Source organism: Atractosteus spatula, chromosome 23, assembly GCF_055471065.1.
Source record: "Atractosteus spatula isolate fAtrSpa1 chromosome 23, fAtrSpa1.hap1, whole genome shotgun sequence".
NCBI lineage: Eukaryota > Metazoa > Chordata > Actinopteri > Semionotiformes > Lepisosteidae > Atractosteus > Atractosteus spatula.
This window is the reverse complement of record NC_142728.1, coordinates 2,259,220-2,279,694: the sequence shown is the minus strand read 5'-3', so window position 1 is coordinate 2,279,694 and position 20,475 is coordinate 2,259,220. Positions and strand designations below refer to the sequence as shown.

At 38.0% G+C, this 20,475-nt stretch overlaps 1 protein-coding gene across 2 annotated transcripts in view; it reads right to left on the bottom strand.

Annotated features, from left to right (window-relative positions):
• Nucleotides 1-20,475, bottom strand: part of LOC148816047 (serine/threonine-protein kinase Nek6-like) — a 116,033-nt gene that overhangs the window by 44,650 nt on the left and 50,908 nt on the right. For both annotated transcript variants that reach the window (XM_088940609.1, XM_088940607.1), the window contains 2 exons: nt 9,965-10,105; nt 9,439-9,501 (listed from right to left, as the gene is read on the bottom strand). In XM_088940609.1, the coding sequence (XP_088796735.1) occupies nt 9,439-9,501; nt 9,965-10,105 (204 nt within the window). The remainder of the gene's footprint in view (nt 1-9,438; nt 9,502-9,964; nt 10,106-20,475) is intronic.

Here is a 20,475-nt window from a genome sequence, read left to right as displayed (position 1 = left end):
GACTTAGATGTCATAACAAAGATGTTAATACGCTGGCAAACAACAGAAAGCTGTGTTGCCCCTCAACAAATGTGCTCACTTCCCCCAAAAAATGCTCTATTATGTGTCAACATAACACAGGAGGCTCCAAAACGCACAAAGACAGAATCCTTTCAAGCTTCTTAAAGAGAATAATAGCAATTAAACAGGATTCCTTCCTCCCGCGTACAGTTCTGACTACAAATCACACATTTTTACGCTCATTGCAGTACTGTATGTCACGTCAGGGAGACTCTTTCTGAACTGCTGTTACGTGTCGCTTGATAAAAAGAAATACTTAACATCACTATACTAAAGGGACTACAGCACAGTTCCCCTAAATTCATAGGCCACAGTTCCGATCCACTACACCGCAGACAACTGCTACAACCTTCCCTTCAGTTATCTGAGGGATGGCGAGTACTCTGGAAGTGAAAGTACTTCAATGTAAGAAGGTAAGACGGACCATGAGGTGCCATGCTGTGGGGCAGGCTGAGGTGTTACAGCAATGTCTGCTGCAGGAGCTCTGTGGAAGAGGGCCAGAGGCGGGGAACTCTGATCTCGTAACCAGTGACCTGTTCTGAGCCGGGAGGTGCGTGGTGCTCCAGGTCAGTCTAAAACATCCCTGTTCGGCACCCTGGGTCCTGCTAAATGACTAGTTTTGGAGAACTCCCACTTGCTGTTTTAAGGATTTTGTTTAAGAGAAGGCAACAATTCATCTGATTATTCTAAATGCGATATCCAATAAGTCCTTTTTTTTTTACAAATAGAAATGGTTAAGTAAATTTTATTGATTTACAAAGTCAAAATCTGACTTTTCTGTAACTTACCCTCTCGATGGCATTACATGCACCATTACAATCTGACTGCAATACGACGGCTTGAATCCTATTCCTATTTGCGTACACAAAATCTTACTGAAATGCATTTTCTGTTGGATGTTAACCGGGGAAGTGTTATACACTTTAAACTATATTATCCAAGATAATGATGATGACAACATTAACATGAGTAATGCATTTTTTTTTTTATGAGTGGCTTTCAAGGAACTCAAAGCTCTGCTGTCCTCAGGGATCTTCCCTGACAGACTTCAGACAGGTCTCTGCCCTTTGCCTAAGTACTGTAACCAAGAAAGAGCTGTTCATCCCTATGCCAGTATACAGTATAGATTTGTCATTGCCAATAAATAATGCCTTACAGGGCACAGTGGAGGCAAAAGGACATCTACCGAAACAAGCAGAAGGAGTGTTGAAGAAGCTGTGAAGCAAGACAGCTGACGGACATGAAAAAACAAGAAACACTTCGGCACAAAGGCAGCGCGTGTCCTCAGAAGCGGCGGCCGACATAATGCTGGCAAAGCCTGCACGTCACCTCTTCTTTACGCCCATGTTCTCCCGATTGTTCTCAAAGCAGTCTCTCATAGTTTCAAAGGGGAGCCATAACACACTCCTCCAGCAGAATGTGCTGCTGCCAATGCCAGGAAGATCTCCGGTTACAGAGGGCACTGCCTCAATATTCCCTTCAGAAATTTCAATGAGGGTGGTGCGTCCCAGCCAAGAGCCCTTCTGCCTTGACATGAATCACTGAGATAGCCACAAAAATACATAGTGTGTAGCCAAGGCCCCTCATTAAATCAAGTCTTGCACAAAATTCCAGGAAACCATCTACATGTTCTCAGCTTCAGTTACAGTATTTAAGATGTGGCTTTGAACCGCAGTAGGCATATGAGGGAGGTGTATTATTTCTCAAATACACAGGCATTTAATGAACCAAGGTATAACGTTTCCTTTCAGTCTCTTCTTTGGAAACAAAGACCTCTTTGGAAAGACACACTGATAGTGGTTACAGCTTCCAGTCTAATATGCATCTTTCATGCCATGCTGCATTTCCAGAAAAACCTGGCAAGCCCTTTAAAACTACCCTGCAGGTCAAAACTGAAAAGTTGTGCTCCAGTAGTAAATGCAATATCTGTAACAATAGTCTCGTTTACTTTATCCATTTAGAGTGAATATTTCAATGTATGGGGGAACACTTCACTAAAGTGTGACAGTAAGAAAATTCTCTGCAGATCTCTTACTTTGAAAAAAAACTACCTTAAATACTTGACCTTTAGGCACTGCCTTATAATCACTCTTGCCTTTCATTTTAGATATTAACTTGCTCTCTTTTATAACTATTAAACTTAGCAAATGCATTTTTAAAGATTTTGGCTCCAGAGCAAAATCCATTAGTCCTGATAGAAAATACATCACAAAATATTTTGGATATTTTTCCATATAATTTTCTTTCATGAGAAAATGCATGACGTATATTACTGTCAGGCATAGCGACAAAATAATATAGGAGTGGCAACAACATAATTAAAACAGCAAATAGGCAATATCTACATAAAATGTATATCTGAGAATAGACTTCGGATACATATATTTTTATTTTGCACAACATAACACTAGAAAAAGATAGTTGAGACAGTACTTGCTTTGTCTTATCCAAGGTACTGTAGCAACACACTGCAATGTTAACATGGCGGATATTCATCTGTGGCCTGACACAAGATCTTTGGGAAGGAGTGCCAAAGGGCAGTTCACTATGACAATTACACAGTAATCCCACACTGCGCAGCAGGGTTAACAACAAATTGTTAACTTGGAGTTATTAAACATTATAAAGATTGCTTTAAACACTTATATCAAATACTTCAGTGAATAAAATAAAAATGAATGTCTGTCATGTTTTTTCTAGGAGTAGGACGTGGCTGCAATCACTTTAAGAATAAGTACAGTAGTAGGGACCTTATTGGTTCTACAAATCCTTTTGTTTTCAATCAATTTTCTCCTCTATCTTCCTTGATTTGGTTTTGTTATATTTATTAGAAATGAGTATACTGTAGCTTAAGCTATACTAATGGTAATGAAAATGAAAACACCACAACAAGAGCAATGTCAAATCTGACAATTATTGTTAATTATGACAATTCTTCCAATGATACTGAAACTTAATATAATGAAACTTCAGAACAATGGAACCACAGCTTCCTAAATAAAAATGGGGTTTTCCCAGTGTTTTACAAACACATTTACATTTAGTTATTTAGCCCTGTTGTGCAGAAACATACTGACTACAAAAGCAATAATACAGAATAATAATTTAACAAGACTTGCTCAGAATGAATGAATGTTCTGGAGATTAAAGGCATACAGCATATACTGTACCATGTGATTTCAATATTTCTGGTTGTAGAACACAGTCTCTCAACAAACGCAAGTTTATTTGTAGATAAAGCTAACAGGCTAAATACTAGAGTAAATAGAGGATACTTCTGCAAGCCCCTGTATCTCAGTTATGGTCATAAAAACATCTGTAATTTTCAAATGAATGAATCAATGGTTAAATATATTCAGATTAAATTAAATATAGGGAAAAAAGACAGCTACAATGTGTGAAAAATACTGCAAATATGTCAGTTACAAAAGTAAATATGAATTGTCCAAAACCTCCATATTTCGGAGCTATAAATCATTCTTTAAGCATTTGTAAAGCTAAAGCAAAAGTAATACAAAACTGCAAAGCCAACAGTACTTCTCTATACATACTGTGTGGGACCACAGGTGTAGGCTTGACGCAGTCTATTTTTCCATTCGTGACAACAGTTACACATTTTTATTCCACTCAAAACGGAGCTTTGGACAGAAATGACTTGTACTAGCTGTTTTTTGTCTGTGTGTATAATGTGCAATTATGATGTTACCGACTTCATAAGAGCTTTCTCACATGGATGATCACACTTATTCCATCGGCGTCCTGAGCAGAAAATGCCAGCCTCTACTGGAATCGCAGAAAACAGCTGACAAGCTGGAAGGTCACTGGTGAAATGGCCTTTTCTCTCTCTTTATGACAACAGAAACCTCATGTGCTTCAGACTGGCGGCACAGAAAAAAACACCTTGACTAGACATGACAAAAACTCAAAGGCATGCAGCTGCGTGGCTGAAATATAATATTATACCGTTAAATGGATCATTTACCTTAGAAAATATGGAAAAGCACTGCTTCTCGTTGTTGGCATTATAGATGAGGGACTTTTCACAAAGTAGATCTTATTGAACACATGCCTGTTTGATGCCTTTCAACTGACCTTCATACAGTACGTCCTGTTCTCACCTTTACATACAAATCGTAGATTTTGAATGATTTTCTGACATGGTCAAATGCTTCTGAAAGTTCATCTGAAACCCCATTATGTGACTACAGCATCCACGCCTGCTATCAAGAGTCCCCATGTAATATTGCTTTAGAAAGGAAAAAGATGAAATGAGTGTGCTGCCAAAACAGGTTCTTTACATACATACACTCAAATACACATTCAATTAATTTCAATTGATTCAAATTCAAAATTACATTTTAATCAAAAGAATCCGATATCGAGCAATTTACCCTGTGAAGATACAGGGGTCCTGAAATGCACCTCAAGGACGTGCGCTCTCCCCATTGCTCTATTCCTTGTACACCAACGACTGCACCCCCATCTGTCAAACAGCGGACGAGATCACCCCTGTAGGTTTCCTCACTAATAATGATGAGACCTGGTGCAGGAGGGAGGTGAGTCGGTTGGTATCATGGTGTCCTAACAACCACCTGGAGCATAAAGCACTTTATGTAAAAAAAGGAAATGGTGGTTGATTTCTGGAAACATTCCCCAAAAACTCTCCCCCTGGTAATTCCATGATCTGGCTTTGAGTGTGGAGGAGTCCTTTAAGGTTTATAATACCCGAAAAATGGGACACGAATATAGCCAATATCACAAAGAAAGCACAGCAGACAGTGTACGTTTTGTATCACCTGGAAAACTTTTGGTGTCTCTCAACCAATCCTGATACAGTTTTACAGAGTCATTATTGAGACTATAACTATACCACTATAACTTGGCGATCATTGAGGAGTTCAATTCTAGAGAAAAGACGAAGGCGGGAAAGATTGCTGATGACCCCTCCCACCCAGGTTACAACCTGTTTCATCAACGTTCCTCAGGAAGACACTACAGGTACAGTATATTAAAACCAGAATCAGCCTGTATTTGAACAGCTTCTTTCCTAGGGCTGACTTTTTGCTTAACCAGAATTCCTAGTATATGTGCACTGTCTTAATGATGTCTATTGTCTTGTTGTGTACCTCTACGGTATGTGTAGAAAGTTTTTGCAGCACCAAGTATACCACAGTAAACTCCTTGTACATGAAATGTATCTAAAGGCGAATAAAGGTGATTCCAATTCTGCTTCTAATCTGAGTGATATGATTGCTGACTGCTACCTCCAATGTTTGTACAGCTTTATATTGGCTATAACTGTGGATGGGTATTCTGGTAGCTGAAAAGTGCAGATCCAGAAAGCACAACAAAGATTTGTAAGAACTGTAGCTTGGCAGGAGCATAACTAGCTAAAGTATGATGTATAAGACTTTTTTCAATCATCACCTCATTTTTATGAGATCCTGTACGTCATTGTTCTTGTGTGCAAATTTGTGGAGAAATCTTTCACATGGCAGCAAATGTAACTATTCGTACTTCACAGATGTAACATTCCTGTTCAATAGCTTTTATAAATGAAGGGCATCAGTGAACTAAAACACATGAAGCAATTAAAGCAGTATCCATAAGCATACAGGATTAATTAAGAATAACATTGCACCTCTGAATGTGGCACAAAAATCAAATAAAACCTGATTTCCAGTGAGGTGTCTCAGAATTGTATTACACATCAAAGCGTTTCTTCAATAAACGACAGATTTGTATGCAGAAAAAAATATTTTAGTATTAAAGGTTGTTAACTTAACAATAAGATAAACGTAAGATTTTTAAAGGATGTTATCGACCTGGAAGGGTTAAAAGAAAAGCAACCTAAAACATTCCTGCACTGAGAGATACAGTGTGTCACATACGGACATTTGATTTGAGGGTTAAAATCCTCTAAGGAACTGACAAACTTAATGAAGAGGACATGTGATAAACTCGCTGTGGAAGCGCCATGTGGTTTTTGACATACTGTACATGATCTCCTAAAAAATGATGGACAAATAACTGAGCACTGTAAGGGCATGGATGGGTTGAAGGTCAGACAGGGGCATCACACAACAGCAACTGTTGTGACTGGCTTCGTACCCCCGAGCCTATAGTATAATCAGACAGAGCTTTGCTAACTATTTCATCTGACACCTCAGCTCTGCTATACTGTAGGTTTTGCTGGCTTTTAATGTAGAAAGAGAAGGAGGGGCTCACACTGCAGCTTGGAAGATGAGTGTATGTTTTCTTCACCTTGCCTGTGTCCAGCAAGGTGAGCTGCAGCATACTGAGTTGATTAAGAATTAATGAGAAAGACAGCAGAATGACATTTCTTCTGAGCTACCAGCCTGCTAAATGTCAGGATGACTTTGACAATGTTGGTGATTTTTCTTATTATAACACTTAAATGCACTGGTGACTGCTGTATACATACATATGAACTTCGTCCTGCTTACACCTCAGTCACAGTTTTATGTTTCAAAAAAGCACAGCTGGTTATCGAAGCGCATCTCATACTATCCAACATCATCATGTTACAGTGTCAGAAGGCAAAACCAAAAACTCCCGGCTGTCTCCTCAGACCCAGCCACAATGACCACACTGCCTCTCAAACTACCCATTAAACACAAAGCAGATCCTCTGCACATATGGCTGTGATATAAATCCTGTTTTTATGACTGCCACATTCAATGTAAAATTTGTAACGTGAGAAATGAATGATTTTTCCACTAATGTGACTGCAAATTGTAAAAATGTCATCTGCTTAATTTATGTAGCTGTAAAGTACAACTGGCATGGGACCTATCACTTAATGTGAGACAAGCTGCAGATGTATTGATTTGACAAGTTATTAAATTCCAGCAGTGAAAGGCAGTACGTTCCCAGCTCTGACACTGACAGAAAGTTCAGAGTTTGCCTCATACTCCTTGCTACTGTGTCTACAAGCAACATCAGTTTCGCCCAGTCTGCTGAGAGAAAAACTGCACCTGCAGTACATTATCAAATATGCTGACCCGTTCGCTGTCATTAGAAAAAAAAACGCTTGTTAGAATGATGGCTTTTCCTGCAGGTTTGCAAATCACATACAAATCCCCTTTACAATGAAAGTGTCTTTCCAATGTTGATGCAAATTAAAAGACATTTTTAAAGGGTTCTACAACTGCTTTGACAAGCACTTAACTGCTCTTTGTACCGTACTTTGTTGGCTCTGATGTAATCGTTCAGACTCTCACTGAATACTGGATATGACTAAGTGTGCAAGTATTTAGCAGTGTGAATGAAGAGGTTAAAGAAAAACCTCTCAGAAACGGAGACTACTGTTTAAGTTAATGTCACACTGAAGGCTAAATTACAGTGTGATGCCCTGTGTTTCGTTTTTCCTTTATTGACAGGTCCTAGAGTAGAAAATGTTTTGACTAGAAATACAAAAACCCACAGAGCACCACACAATTCCACTCCAATCATACAAACGTGGACAATTGATTGTATTTTATTTTGCAATTAGCAAGCGTATTTTGATAAAGAGGAAGATTCCCGAAGCTCCGGTGACTCACCGACAAATTCCAAGTAATGCATTTAAGATGTAAAGGGCACATACAGATATATTTCATTTGACCTTGCTTGGCTTGAGAGTGGATGAGCTGTAGCCTCCCTATGTTAGAAGACAAAGGGCTGATGCATTTACAGTAGCCGTGGGGTAAATGAAGGGGTGTTTGCACAGACAATGCCAGCATAGAAACTGTCAAGGCCCATATCTATTCTCAGCCAGCTGGAGACTACTTTCTTCCAAACATTCTTTAAAACTAAAAAACGCATAGAGATGTAGCGAGAAAGAAAAGTAGCGAGGGAAAAAATTAATGAATTGAAGTTGAATATCATGGCGCCAAGCGTAGAAGAAAGCAGCAAAGCTTGCCAAGGAAAACACAAGAAGAATCTGCACAATATACGACTTTAAAAAAAATCAAAGGAAAAACAACCCCATTTTACAAACAATGGGCTCTCTGACATCAAGAAAACTAGAGAACCGACATTTCCTGTTCTTGCAGCTGCATTTCAGTGGCATACTGGAAATCCTACAGTTTTTGCAGTGTCGTATATACAGTACTGTATATTCCTGACATTTGTTAATGTTAACTGGTTTTCAGTTTTGTGCTAAAATATGAAGTCAATATATTGCTGCATTTTATAAATATGCAACAGTGCCTTATTGAGAAGATTGTTTGGTGAGGTCACTGAGGAACTTCAAGCTGTTCTACTACAGTATATTGCTTTTTGAAATATTACAGAGTAACTAAATGTCTTCATATACTGTATATATGCATTTCTCCAGATATGTATCATAAGTGAACATACAGACAGTTCTGTAACATTTCATCACTATGAGACTAAAACTTAGGATAAATAGAAAAAAATGGTGAATATCATTTTTTTAAAATAAGTTATTCATAAAAATAACGTCATGAATACAAAAAACTGCATACAGTACATGCAGTATAAAAGCGAGGCTGATAACGAATCAATCCGTTACACGACACTATGTTAGAAACACAGGAAAGAAAGTGGGAATAAATTCTGTGTGATACACGAGTCCATTCCAGAGTTTACACACACACACAAAGACAATTTAACGACGACAAATAAACTAGCTAGCAAGTAAATCTGTGGATATCAGGAGGCAAGCCCACAGATGATGCCCAAGTCTAGAATCAAAGATAAAACCACAGAATTATGCAAAACCCTTGATAACTGGAAACATCTATTTCAACCAAGAGGTAAAAGGCATCAGTCCAGAAGAAGGAGGCAGATGGGTATATATTTGTCAATTGAAACCATACATTTGATTTATGTCCATTTGGGCCACTGATGAGAGTCTGAACAGAAGTCCATATGCTAAACTATACTTGATTAAATGATCAGGAGGAGAATGACTGCCTGAGCATTAGAGTTCAGCTTGGATTAGATATATGTTAGTGGCATGTGGCTTAAACATCTGTTGTTGTGCCTTTTGACACAACTATTTGCTCTTTAAAGTGTCAGTTTATCCATTTGATTTTTTTTATATATTTTTCTGCTCCTGACACCCCTAAGTGGTCACAAACTGTGCAGGGATTTGCCAGTGTTCTTGATGTACAAATAATTTCATATAAACTATTTCACACTTAAAATGTGAGCAGCCATTGTTTTGTGAAGTTACCAGAAAACTTGAGTCAGATGTGCGGACACTCTTGAGCTCTTAAGAAAGAACAGTAAACCCCAAATGTATTTGTCCAGTTTTTTTCCCTTCAATGTGTTATCCATTATGAATTGAAATAATCAATTGTTTTTTTTATTTTAGACGAAAGACTAAACAGCAGAGCACTGTCTCACCTTAAGAAGGTCAATTTCCTTAATGCAGTCTTGCCTTGCTTTTGCATCCATCATTTCGAAAATCTGTAAAGAAATTAACATTTTCTATTAGATCATATCTATTACAGAAAACACCAACATCAACGCATGTTGAAATGTCTAAAATATTTTCTTAACTTGGTTTACTACTAATTTAATTCCCCATTAAATATCATTTAGTATATTAATGTATTTCATTGCTACATTTTACATGCTGGACAATAATATTTCTTTTTAATCAATTTACCTCCATTTTAAAATATGGAAGCAACGCACACTTCAAGGAATGAATAGGGATCCTAGTAGCCTTGAGAACTTGTGGGCACTTACAGTTTGTCCTTGGTGTTTTAGAAGGAAGAAGAAGTGTTTTGTTTTTATTATAATTACATTTATAAATACAGGAATCCCACTTCTTTCATTTTTAATGAGAGAAAAATGCTTCCAATCCTCCTCCTATGAAAACCCATTAAACATCTAAAAGGTGTGTTAAAGAATTAAGCCTTCATACCTGGACTTTCTTCAGAGCAACCTGTCTTCCATCCAAAAGATGCGTTGCCCTGTACACCTCACTGAACTGACCTCGGCCGATTTTCTTCTCGATTCGGAAATTAGCCAGGGTGCAGCAGAACTGGTAGGAAGACATGTTTCTCTGCGGAGAGACGAAAGGCTAAGTTAATCCTTCTTGCACGAATACAGCTGTCGTAACAGAGACGTGCAAACATCCCATTTTCCAGAAAAATAATTTAGCTTTTTTTTAAATATGTGTAAAGTTTTTGTTCATTTTCATGCCATGACTTTCTCTTTGCTCAATATTTGGCATTAATCGGTGTTATTTTCTAAACACTTAATTAGAAGCTGCCCTAGATAAAGGCATCTGCTAACCAAATGAATGATAATTACAGTACTGTATGTATAAAAAACACAGTCGCCATCCTGTAAACCCACCTACCTGTATGTAATTCAGTTCAACTATTTATTATTAAGACCATGCTCACAGTGGGGTTTTTGTTTGCTTGTTGTTTTGTTTCAGCGACCACACCTGAAAGGAATTTCTTAATAAGACTCTTCCTTTTATTGCAATGTGGGATTCATGTTTCAACATGGATGTGCCATTATTATACCCCTTTAAGGCTGAATAGCAAGCTCTCACGTTTCAATACAAATGGCTATCCAAGCAACATGACTACTGCCAAATCAATAGACAATACTGCATACCATTTTTCTTTTGCTGTTTGACTAAAAGCAAATCACTCGCAAAATAACATTATAGAGTACGATGTAGCAATGCTGAAGTCTCATATAAGCACTATACAGTATATTTAGATGTCTGCTACTTAGCTAGTACTGTATTTCAGTGAGGATAGCTTGAAAAGGATTAATAACCTACATGATTGATTTTGACCTTTGTGTGCATAACACTTTTCAGCTGAGTTCTGACATGATTTTGTGGCCGTTCTTTTGAACATAAGTCCGTATCAAAAGAAAGGTCACATAATGACAGTTTTGATCATTTTTACCTGCTCACATGCATTTTCTCTGAGAAAGAATCAAAGTTCAAAGGCTGGTACAGTGTACTTCAGGAGTACAAAAAAGTCTAACACACTCATCTTGATCATCCTTGAAAATCAATTTATCCAACGTGTTCCACATGGTCATTTTGAAAGAAGAATCAAGAGAAAATGCTACTAATAAGAGTCAGAAAACAGAAACATATCCCTGTTCTAAGTTCTTTACCATTGAAAACTCCCAAGAAACAGGGATCTTTGCTTAAGCCATGAATGTACAGTAATCAACGTTGTGATTTGTGATGAACACAAATACAACCTAAACATCCAAAAATGTACACTCAAACATGGTTTGCATGTTTTTTTTTGTCATGCAAAATCATTTCTGCACATTTATCAATGAGGGATAGAGGAAAACCAGATGAAAATGGCCTACTTTTTGTGGCAAGCACCTGGCAAATTAGCTGTTCCCATGGAAATCTCTTTGGTCAACTGGCAGCTTAATTTCATTTAGGCTGTGAGTCTGCAGTAAAAGCTACCTCACAATTTACCAGAGTCAAAAAACAAGTCACTCAGGGGCTTCACGTCTAGTGGCTACAAGCAAGACCTCTGACCTTTAGCATGTCCTTCTGCTGTGGCCCTGACCTATGTGGGCTCTGATGATCTCTGTATGAAATAATGTCAGCAGCAAATAGAACAGAATTCTATTGTGTTTACCGCATCAGAATCCCTATGCTAATTAATGATACACCACGGTATTGTGCTACTAGTAAACATCATTGAGTAAACATGGTATTTTGTAATAAACTGTACCATGGTTTATTTTCAAATACGCAATGGCGACTATTCTAGTACCTTTTCTTTCTTATCTTATCCACTAATTCTGTCATATCCTCCCTCATGGTTCACTTAAAATATATATTTTAACACTTCTTTGCATTTGAACCCACCTTTTAAAAAATCTAGACACGCTGTTGTTTTTTATCACCTCCTTGGATAGTCTGGACTGGACCTTGACAAGTCAGTATAAATACCCTGGCTCTTTACATACTGTATGTTTCCTTCTTCATTGCAATAGCTCAACATAACACCACAGATAAACTGTTACACACTGTGCAACATGCAGGATATACAGCAGGTACAGAAGGGAATTGACTATTCCATTATTATTAAGCTGGTACAAAGGTTTAAAGCCTTTATGTTCCTCTAAATGCCAACACAGGTCTGGAAACTCTCACCACCCTCCTGACTGCACATTAGTCAAGGCCAGTAATGTTAATTATTTTGATTAATTTGTAACGCTGGAGGGGGGGGGGGGGCAGACAACCCAACCTGGGGACAGGAGCTCTGGATGGCCCTCTACAGGCAAGAAAGTGACACAGCCTCTGACCACCCAGCCATGTGGCAAGGTTGTCCTTCCTATTAGCTGCAGTACACACAGGCTACCAGCAGATGGCAGTCTCTTGGCAGCACTGAGCCCCCAGGCGACCCACAGCACAGCCACACACCACTACCTGCTCCACAAGCCCATGTGCAGGTTATACATTCGTTTCTTACCCTCCCATTCACAATCCTGACAGGATCCTGAACATCAGGAGTCCTGCAGGTTTTGTAACAAAACACAGGGCTGCAGCTTTCATTCATGTTACTCCTCCACATGCTAGCAGCTATCAGTGACATTACATTTTTGCTAAACAAGTCCCAGACAAAAGTGCTGGCACTCCTCATACTGTATTCCAGATTTAATCATCTTAATAAAAGCTGCAGCTTTCTTCATTATATCATATCAAAGTTTACTGAACACTGATTCATCGCAGAGAGAATACATGGTCACACACATGTATGGATTCAATTTCTGCAGACTGATGGGAATAATAAGACTATGCGATTTCTCATATTATTAAATACCTGAAGTATTACGTCTGATCAGATTCACGGCCTCTCTTTTCCGACTAATTTTGAGAGCTTAGGTTCAAGGAATTGAGCAGCCATTGTAGAATCACTGAATCGAACTGAGCTGAATTTCTACATCAGGATGGAGCTATAAAAAAGACATTTTTATTAGTGGACATACTGTAAGTGTCTGTAAAATTCCCTTTATCCCCCACTATTTAAGATAGGCCCATGGAAGAAAACCTAAAATTATGTCCAATTCATGCAATTATTTCTCCAGTTGTGATATTTATTCTTGTAAAAAACTACTGCATACAACTAGAAAACGTTTCCTAGCAAAGCTTTTCTGATAACAATATAAGTATCATTGCACACATGTATTATACAGGACTATAAGGTTACACAGCTTAGAACAAAACATCATCTACCTAAAAGAACATGTAGTCTGAAACAATCCTTGGCATTTAAGGGGTACAGTTTTTTGTTTTAGAGAGTGGGGCAAGAGTTTTAATCTGGACAAGGCCTTCCGAAAAGTGGGGAACAGAGATCGATCGATCCCCTTGGTACTCACTGACACCCAGTGAATACTCTATCACGGGGGAAAAAAACAACAGTTCAAATGTAAGTGCTGGAGACAATCTGCCCATCGCACAGTGCTAATGAGAGATGTCATGTCCCTGTGAATTTCACTTCAGGCCATCTTAATTTTGTTAAGCCATCTCTGGTAAAGTGCCTGAAATTGGCAGAGAGGATCGTCCTCAAGTAAGCTGACACTTGTAGTAATTAGCGCTAATATAAAGTATCTCTTGACAATGGCGAGTGATCAAGAGTATAATAGAACTCAATTGGGCTGTCCCTGCATTGGTGACAGCTCTTCATCAAGAGGCATGGCGTGGACAGAGGCGTACAACTAGGATCTAGAACTTCTGTTTCTGTCTGTCTTTTGTTGTGCTGAAGTGATCATTTACATTAGCCTTCAACACAGTCTGGCCCCGACTTCCTCCTACATATTCACTGGATGGATTCCCAAAACACTGCATATGGTCTTTCATACTAATGTGGTTTAACTATAAAAACTAGCTGCAGTCTGCTATTTTTGCTTCTGGAAAGTTGCAATAATCAAGAAGTATTCAGTTAAATAATTTATATAACTGAATATTTTCCAAGAGCAAAGTCTTTGACTCCAGGGTGTGACAGAAGTGCTGCACTGGGGTTTAAACCCCAGACTGACCCCTGAAGTCCAGGCCCAGTGGATTACCTTCCTCATTTTACTGCCAAGATCTCATAACAGGAACAGTACTGCATATATTAATTGTTATTAATTGCAAAAAGATTTGACATAACGTAGCTCTCTGCCACCTGAGGAAAACAGGAAAACAAAAGCAAATACATTTGTGTCATCTCCTCAAGCTGTTACACAAGGAAATTAAGAGAAAATGTAATTACGTTCTATTAGCGATCACTAAGCCATAAACAGCTTTGAACAAAAAGCATTAATGATATGACAGAAGCAGTACTGGTGAAAATAAGGATTAGGAACAGAACAGAGGACACCTTCCATTTGCTAGAGGGCAGTTTTATGTCGTAAAAATATGGTAAAAATGGGAAAAGGCAAATGTGCGACACAGCTGAATCCCAGAACAGTTTCAGCAGGTAGATTGTCCCTGGATATAGACATTGTATAACAGGGGTGTTCAATTCTGATCCTGAAGGGCCACAGTGTCTGCACGTTTTCATTCCAATACAGCTCCGTATTCCTCAATAACTGCCTGTACAGTTAATATAATTTTATCCGTATAGGCCTTTGCCTACCTTGCAGTTTCAATTTTCAAAGAAAATGACAAGTAAATGTGTTAATGTGCCATGGCATAAGAATAAGAATATTGCAGGCTGTAAACAAGAGATGATCATCGAGCTCGTTTGGTTGCTAGCAGCTAGTAAATGACCTGAGTCTCTGAGGATTCAAGCCATTTGTTGAAATACATTAGGGCTTCATCTTTAACAGCACGGCTAGATAGCTTGTTCCCGACACCCACAACACTTTGTGTAAAGTGCCTCCTGCTCTCAGTTTTACAAGCTTTTTCCACAGAGGTTCCAGTTCTTTCTTAAGACTCATGTTGCAAGTGTGGATTTTAAAAGATGCTTATTAGGCGGAGAACGTCAATTCATTTGAAGGCTCTGAATACTTTAAAACAGGCCCTCTACTAGTCTTTCTCTATTCACGACTGAATTATATCCATTTCTTTTAACCTGTTAAAGCATGGTAATTCATTAATCCCAGGGAATGTACCCGATTGCTCCTCTAGAATGATCCCAGAGAAACAATATCTTTTTAGTAATGGTGTCACCAAAATCCTGCACAGTTCTCAGTACTAGTGCATAGTATAATTTTGACATGACGTTTCTTGAGCTAACTCTACTTTCTCTTTTGCCTTTTTATTGCTTCTCCAGAGTGCCTGGAGGAGAACTACAATGTGTCATCATAAACACAAAGTCATTTTCAAAGGTGTCCCACAACCTTCTGTGTAAGAAAGTGCCTCTTGTGCCTCCTCTAGCAAAAAAGCCCAAATGGTTAAGCTTCGTGCAACTATGCATGCAAACCTGCTGAGAAAAAGAACTGATTAATGGCTCAGCTTAAAGTCACTGTTTCATAACCAGAAGCCAAGAACAGAGAAGGACTTCACAGACATATTCATTCATCATATTCAGAAACCAAGCTTGATCCACTGTTTTCACAGCAGATCAAGACAGAATAGACAGAGCCGTAAAAAAAGTTTCAAGATCTGTGTTTCCGTGAAATGAAATAAAAAAATCTAAGGTATTGAGATGGTCATCATTTTGGTGTATTATACGGCTAACCGCCTGTGAAAAGTGCAGTAAACTTCAAAAGTGTCTACATCACTCTGTCTTAACATGATGACATGCTGCTGTGTGGTGTGGGAACATCAGGCCAGATTTGATAAAAGTGCAATATTGACATTATTTGTAATTGCGATAATTCTTCCTGGCACAAAATCGGAAGATTATAGGGTGTGTTTAGCACTCATGTCTGACTGCCATGTTGGAGTTAATGCTTGGTGACACTCAGACACCCCAGCTGATGTGTTTTGGCACTGCGTAAGATCCCAGCTGCACATTTACATATGCAATGACCTAGATTTGCATTCTCTATCACAGCCCATCAGGCTTGATTAAAGTAATGGAGCTTTTACAGGGAGCTGGGATACGGCAGCCTCTGCAGAGAAGACAGGTCAGCTCTAGCAATGACAGCCAACCGCTTCCCCTCGTTAGAATAGCCAATCCTGTAATAATTGCTAGTGTAATTAACACAGAGCATTCACTGATACCACTCAGTATAGCTGCACCCACAACACACACATAACAACCTCTTATTTGAATATTGTTAGAAGTTAAAAATACTTTGCTTAGTGGTACAATAGACATTGTGATGGGGCCTATCAATACAATACATGTTGGAGTCCATTTCACAGTTGTTTTTTAAATAATTTTATTTTATGGTTTTGGTTTTTATCCAATCAAAGGATGCAGTGAACTAATGCCAGCTCATCTATTAGTTTGATATTAACTTTTTAAATGGTGTGTTTAAACTGCCTGGAGTGCCTTTAAACTCTGCTTTTGAGAAGATATTAATTACAGTAGATATTTCAAAGTGTTCAAATTACAGAACTATTGAAAGCTAAAAGAATTAGCATTAGTTATTAAACAAATAAAGCTAAAAGAATATGTATTGGTTATTAAATGGTACTACCATATTAATTAATTGTATTAAATGTTGGCTATAATAAAAACTAAGCAAAACATCTTAAACCTAAATAGACAAATACAAAAACAAAACTGGCTCTGCTGAGAAAGAGATCAGATGTAAATAATTACTGAATTTTATTTAATACCTAACACAAGGTATGGAATGTCCAAAACCAGTAATCCTCAGATCTGTGTTTTGATGCATGAAAACCTGTACATAACCTGAAGGAAAATGCACTCCCTGGTATCATCTGTGCATAATCATAGTTCAGGATGTAGCAAATTCACCCCTCACACATCAGAGGCTTTAATTATGCTCTAGGGAGGCCACACATTCCAGACCAAACCTGCTACACTGGACATTCTTAATGAATTTACTGCTCATTAATGAGGTTGTATGATAATGGAATTTCAGCTAAATTCATGGAATTGGTGGATTTAAACAATTTTAGATGTGAAAATAAACATAACTGGCACATTAACTCAACTAATTTTCTTTCATACAGTATATACACGAATAACCCTTTTTTTAACACGAATAACTGTTTAATATGTTTATGCTAATAAACATTTAATTTATGTCAGATGAATCTTTGGGAATTGCAGCATAGTGTGCATCATGCTTAGCTTACACTGAAGTCTAAAGTATTTACTATTTTCTGCACTTTTTGGAATTTTAATTTTTAAAACGTATATACAAGTGAAATGGAGACAGTGGAAAGGAGAGAGTGGAAAAAAAACATGCAAAATAGGACATTCAAAATAAACTAGCTAATTCAAAAGACAGACCAAAAAGCTTAAAACAAATGCAGTGCAAACTTCTAAATATCTGCTGTAGAGAAATATTTGAATATCTTTGAAAATTAAAATTATGTGAAGATTCCGATTCATAAAATAACAAAGGAGACACAATGGAGAAAATATGCACGATTACTATATAATACTCAAGTGATTCAGAAAAGCTGTTAAATACCCATTGGGATCTGAAAAAAAGAGCATTTTACTGCAAATGAAACTAGGCATAAAATCTTTTTTAAAAAACAGCATGTTGATATTACAGAGAAAACAGGACCAGACAAGGAGTTAAAAACAGAACAGTATGCTGCCAAGCACTTTAGAAAAGGCATCACCAAAAGTCCTTGTCTGTCCTTGAAAAAAGTCAGGAAAAGGTGCTTGTGATTCTTGTGATTATCAATGTGAATCATAGCCTGAAATTTATACTTTGATGAAATATGGAGGTACAGTGTGAAATGTAAAACTACTGTATAACAAGTACTGTAAAGTACATACAGTACAAGAAACAAAAAAAAAGTAATGCTCTCGTCTAAGGGTCTAATATCTCAGGCCTACTTCTGAAAGGATATTAAAGACGCCTATTAGGTTTCTTAAATTGAAATAGGTACGTGTGTCCTAACTCATTTTTAAATAGATTTAACATCAAAGCAATTTGTAACATTCCACTTTCACAATGTATAACAATATACCTGTACAGTACATATGAAAACAAGAAAAATGCCTTTTGACTATTAAAATGTTGGGACAAACCTCACAGTGGCATGTATTGGGCTACACTTATGTTATATAATTACAGGCTGCAGTGCCTTTCTTTCTTTGGAAAATTACAGCTATCTAGAAGGCCAAGGAAAACTCTTTATTTACAACATTTATGAGACTGTAGACATTTAGATAATTTAAATAGCACACTTATGGCTTGGGGCTTCACAAACATACCTGAGAAAGAAAAACAACCCAGAAAGAGGCTTAGAGTTCAGGGCTGAAGTGAATGAAAAACTCATTATAAACAAATCATAAACTTTATTGCCTCGAACACAATTTCCTGTCGAGTGCCTCGTGGCAAACATGAAGAAAAAGTAAGTGTAAAGGAAGTAAATATTTAAAACACAGCGCTCAGATATCAAGTCTTGGTTTTTCTGGACACAATAAAATCAGCAGCAATAATATTTCTGAAATAAATTGTATTTTTTAATCATGCTGTTAGCAAATAGTATTTAACAAAAGTTTGACCCTTCCATCCCGTCTCCTTTTAATTTAATTAGATATGAGGCTCTCTTTATACCTGAAACACATCACATCAATAACTCATTACTTCTTACTGCAATGACATACGAGAATATTTGCTCCCACCTGTGCGATTTTTATTGCTTTGATTTTATTATTGAACAATTGAAAGTAGCAAGGCAGCCCTGGGTTCAACTCCAGACCTGGGCTGCTATCTGTGTGGAGTTTGTATGGTCTGCCCTTTCCTCCCACAGTCCAAAAGCATACTAATTTTCCTTTGTAAGAATACATTTTATTCCAGATTTAAGGTGTATACAGGTTATTTACATGTAATACATGTTCCTTCATACAATCAATTATTTCTTCTAGGTATTAGTTTCAATTGGCCATTAGAGTTATACTCCTGTCTGTCTTTCATCATTTACATTCACTATTTACATTTTGACAATCCATTGATAGGGGGAAACAGTTGACCTCCCATTGTGTCCATTTGCCTCCTGCCTTCTAAAAACAAATTGGTAGGTTATGTGGCTTCTGGGAAAATTGTCCCTGGTGTGAGTGTGTGTCTGTGTCTGCCCTGTGATGGACTGGTGTCCTGTCCAGGGTGTATCCTGCCTTGTACCCAGTGCTTCCTGGGATAGGCTTTGGGTTCCCTGCGATCCTGAATTGGATAAGGCAGTCAAATTATGGTTGGATGCACGCTGAACATGAAGAAAAATATTTTCTTTATTAAGTATTTACTTTCCAGAAAACTTTTTTCTTACCATAATAAACAGTTTCAGATGTTATTTCGTACTTAACGGAGAGGAAGGATAAAACCTGTCTCACTGACTTGCTCATCCTGGTCACTCGCTAGCTCAGAGAGGACACAGTGTTGCTCCCTAGACATCAGCTAATTCCGCTGAGTGAAAAACAAAATGGTCTTGTCAGGGTCTTTCGGAAAACTGGCCTGCAGAATTCTATACCATCTAGGTTTTCCAGGGAGTGATGTCATTTCTATCACATTCGCTGCACGGAGCTTCGTTACACAGACAGTATAGGCCAGTTGGAGATTATATAAAGAAATTCTTAAACACTACCATCATTGTTGAACTGTACCATAAATAAAGCAGTATTCATTGTATATTATTATATATTGAAAGTGTGTTTCACTGAAGTTATGAGCATGTTGCAATTAAGTGTTCCAGTATCTCCATGGCCCCTTGTATATGCACTCTCTCGTGCATGCTGAGCTCCAGCACCATGTGCTTTACAAATTAAGCACTGGCTGCAAGCCACAGGAGTTTCTGTTGTATGCTAAGCCATAGGCAACACATAAGACTACTGTTTACTGACTCCTGATCAGTTTTCAGATAAGTTAGCCCAGCCTTAAACTGGCTACAGACTGTAAGGATCAGAATGTTGAGTATATCAGGAGTATAAATTGCTCGGTCAGAACTGCAGGACTGTTGATCATTACCAACTAGAACAACACCTGTTAGCAAATATCCTGTAGCTCATTTCAGGTAGTCTCTGCAAGAGCCAAATTCTTCCCTGATTATCTGGGGAGACTGAGTTGCTATATACTGTACAGGGCACTGAACCTGTCTGGATGGGACTTCAGAATTGTGGACATCATGGGTCCTTTGTGTATACCTTTCGTGGACACAATGTCAGGGAAGGAGCTTTGTGATATATAAATCACAATTTCATGCTCCCTAGTGGTGTAAGTATACAGCCGCCCTCCTGGAAGACTGATGGTACAACCCTGGAGACCCTGGGATTAAATGGAAAGTCGAGCAGTTAGACAGGTCTGATGCTACTTGTATTTATAGGCAGTCACTACATTTCACCTCTT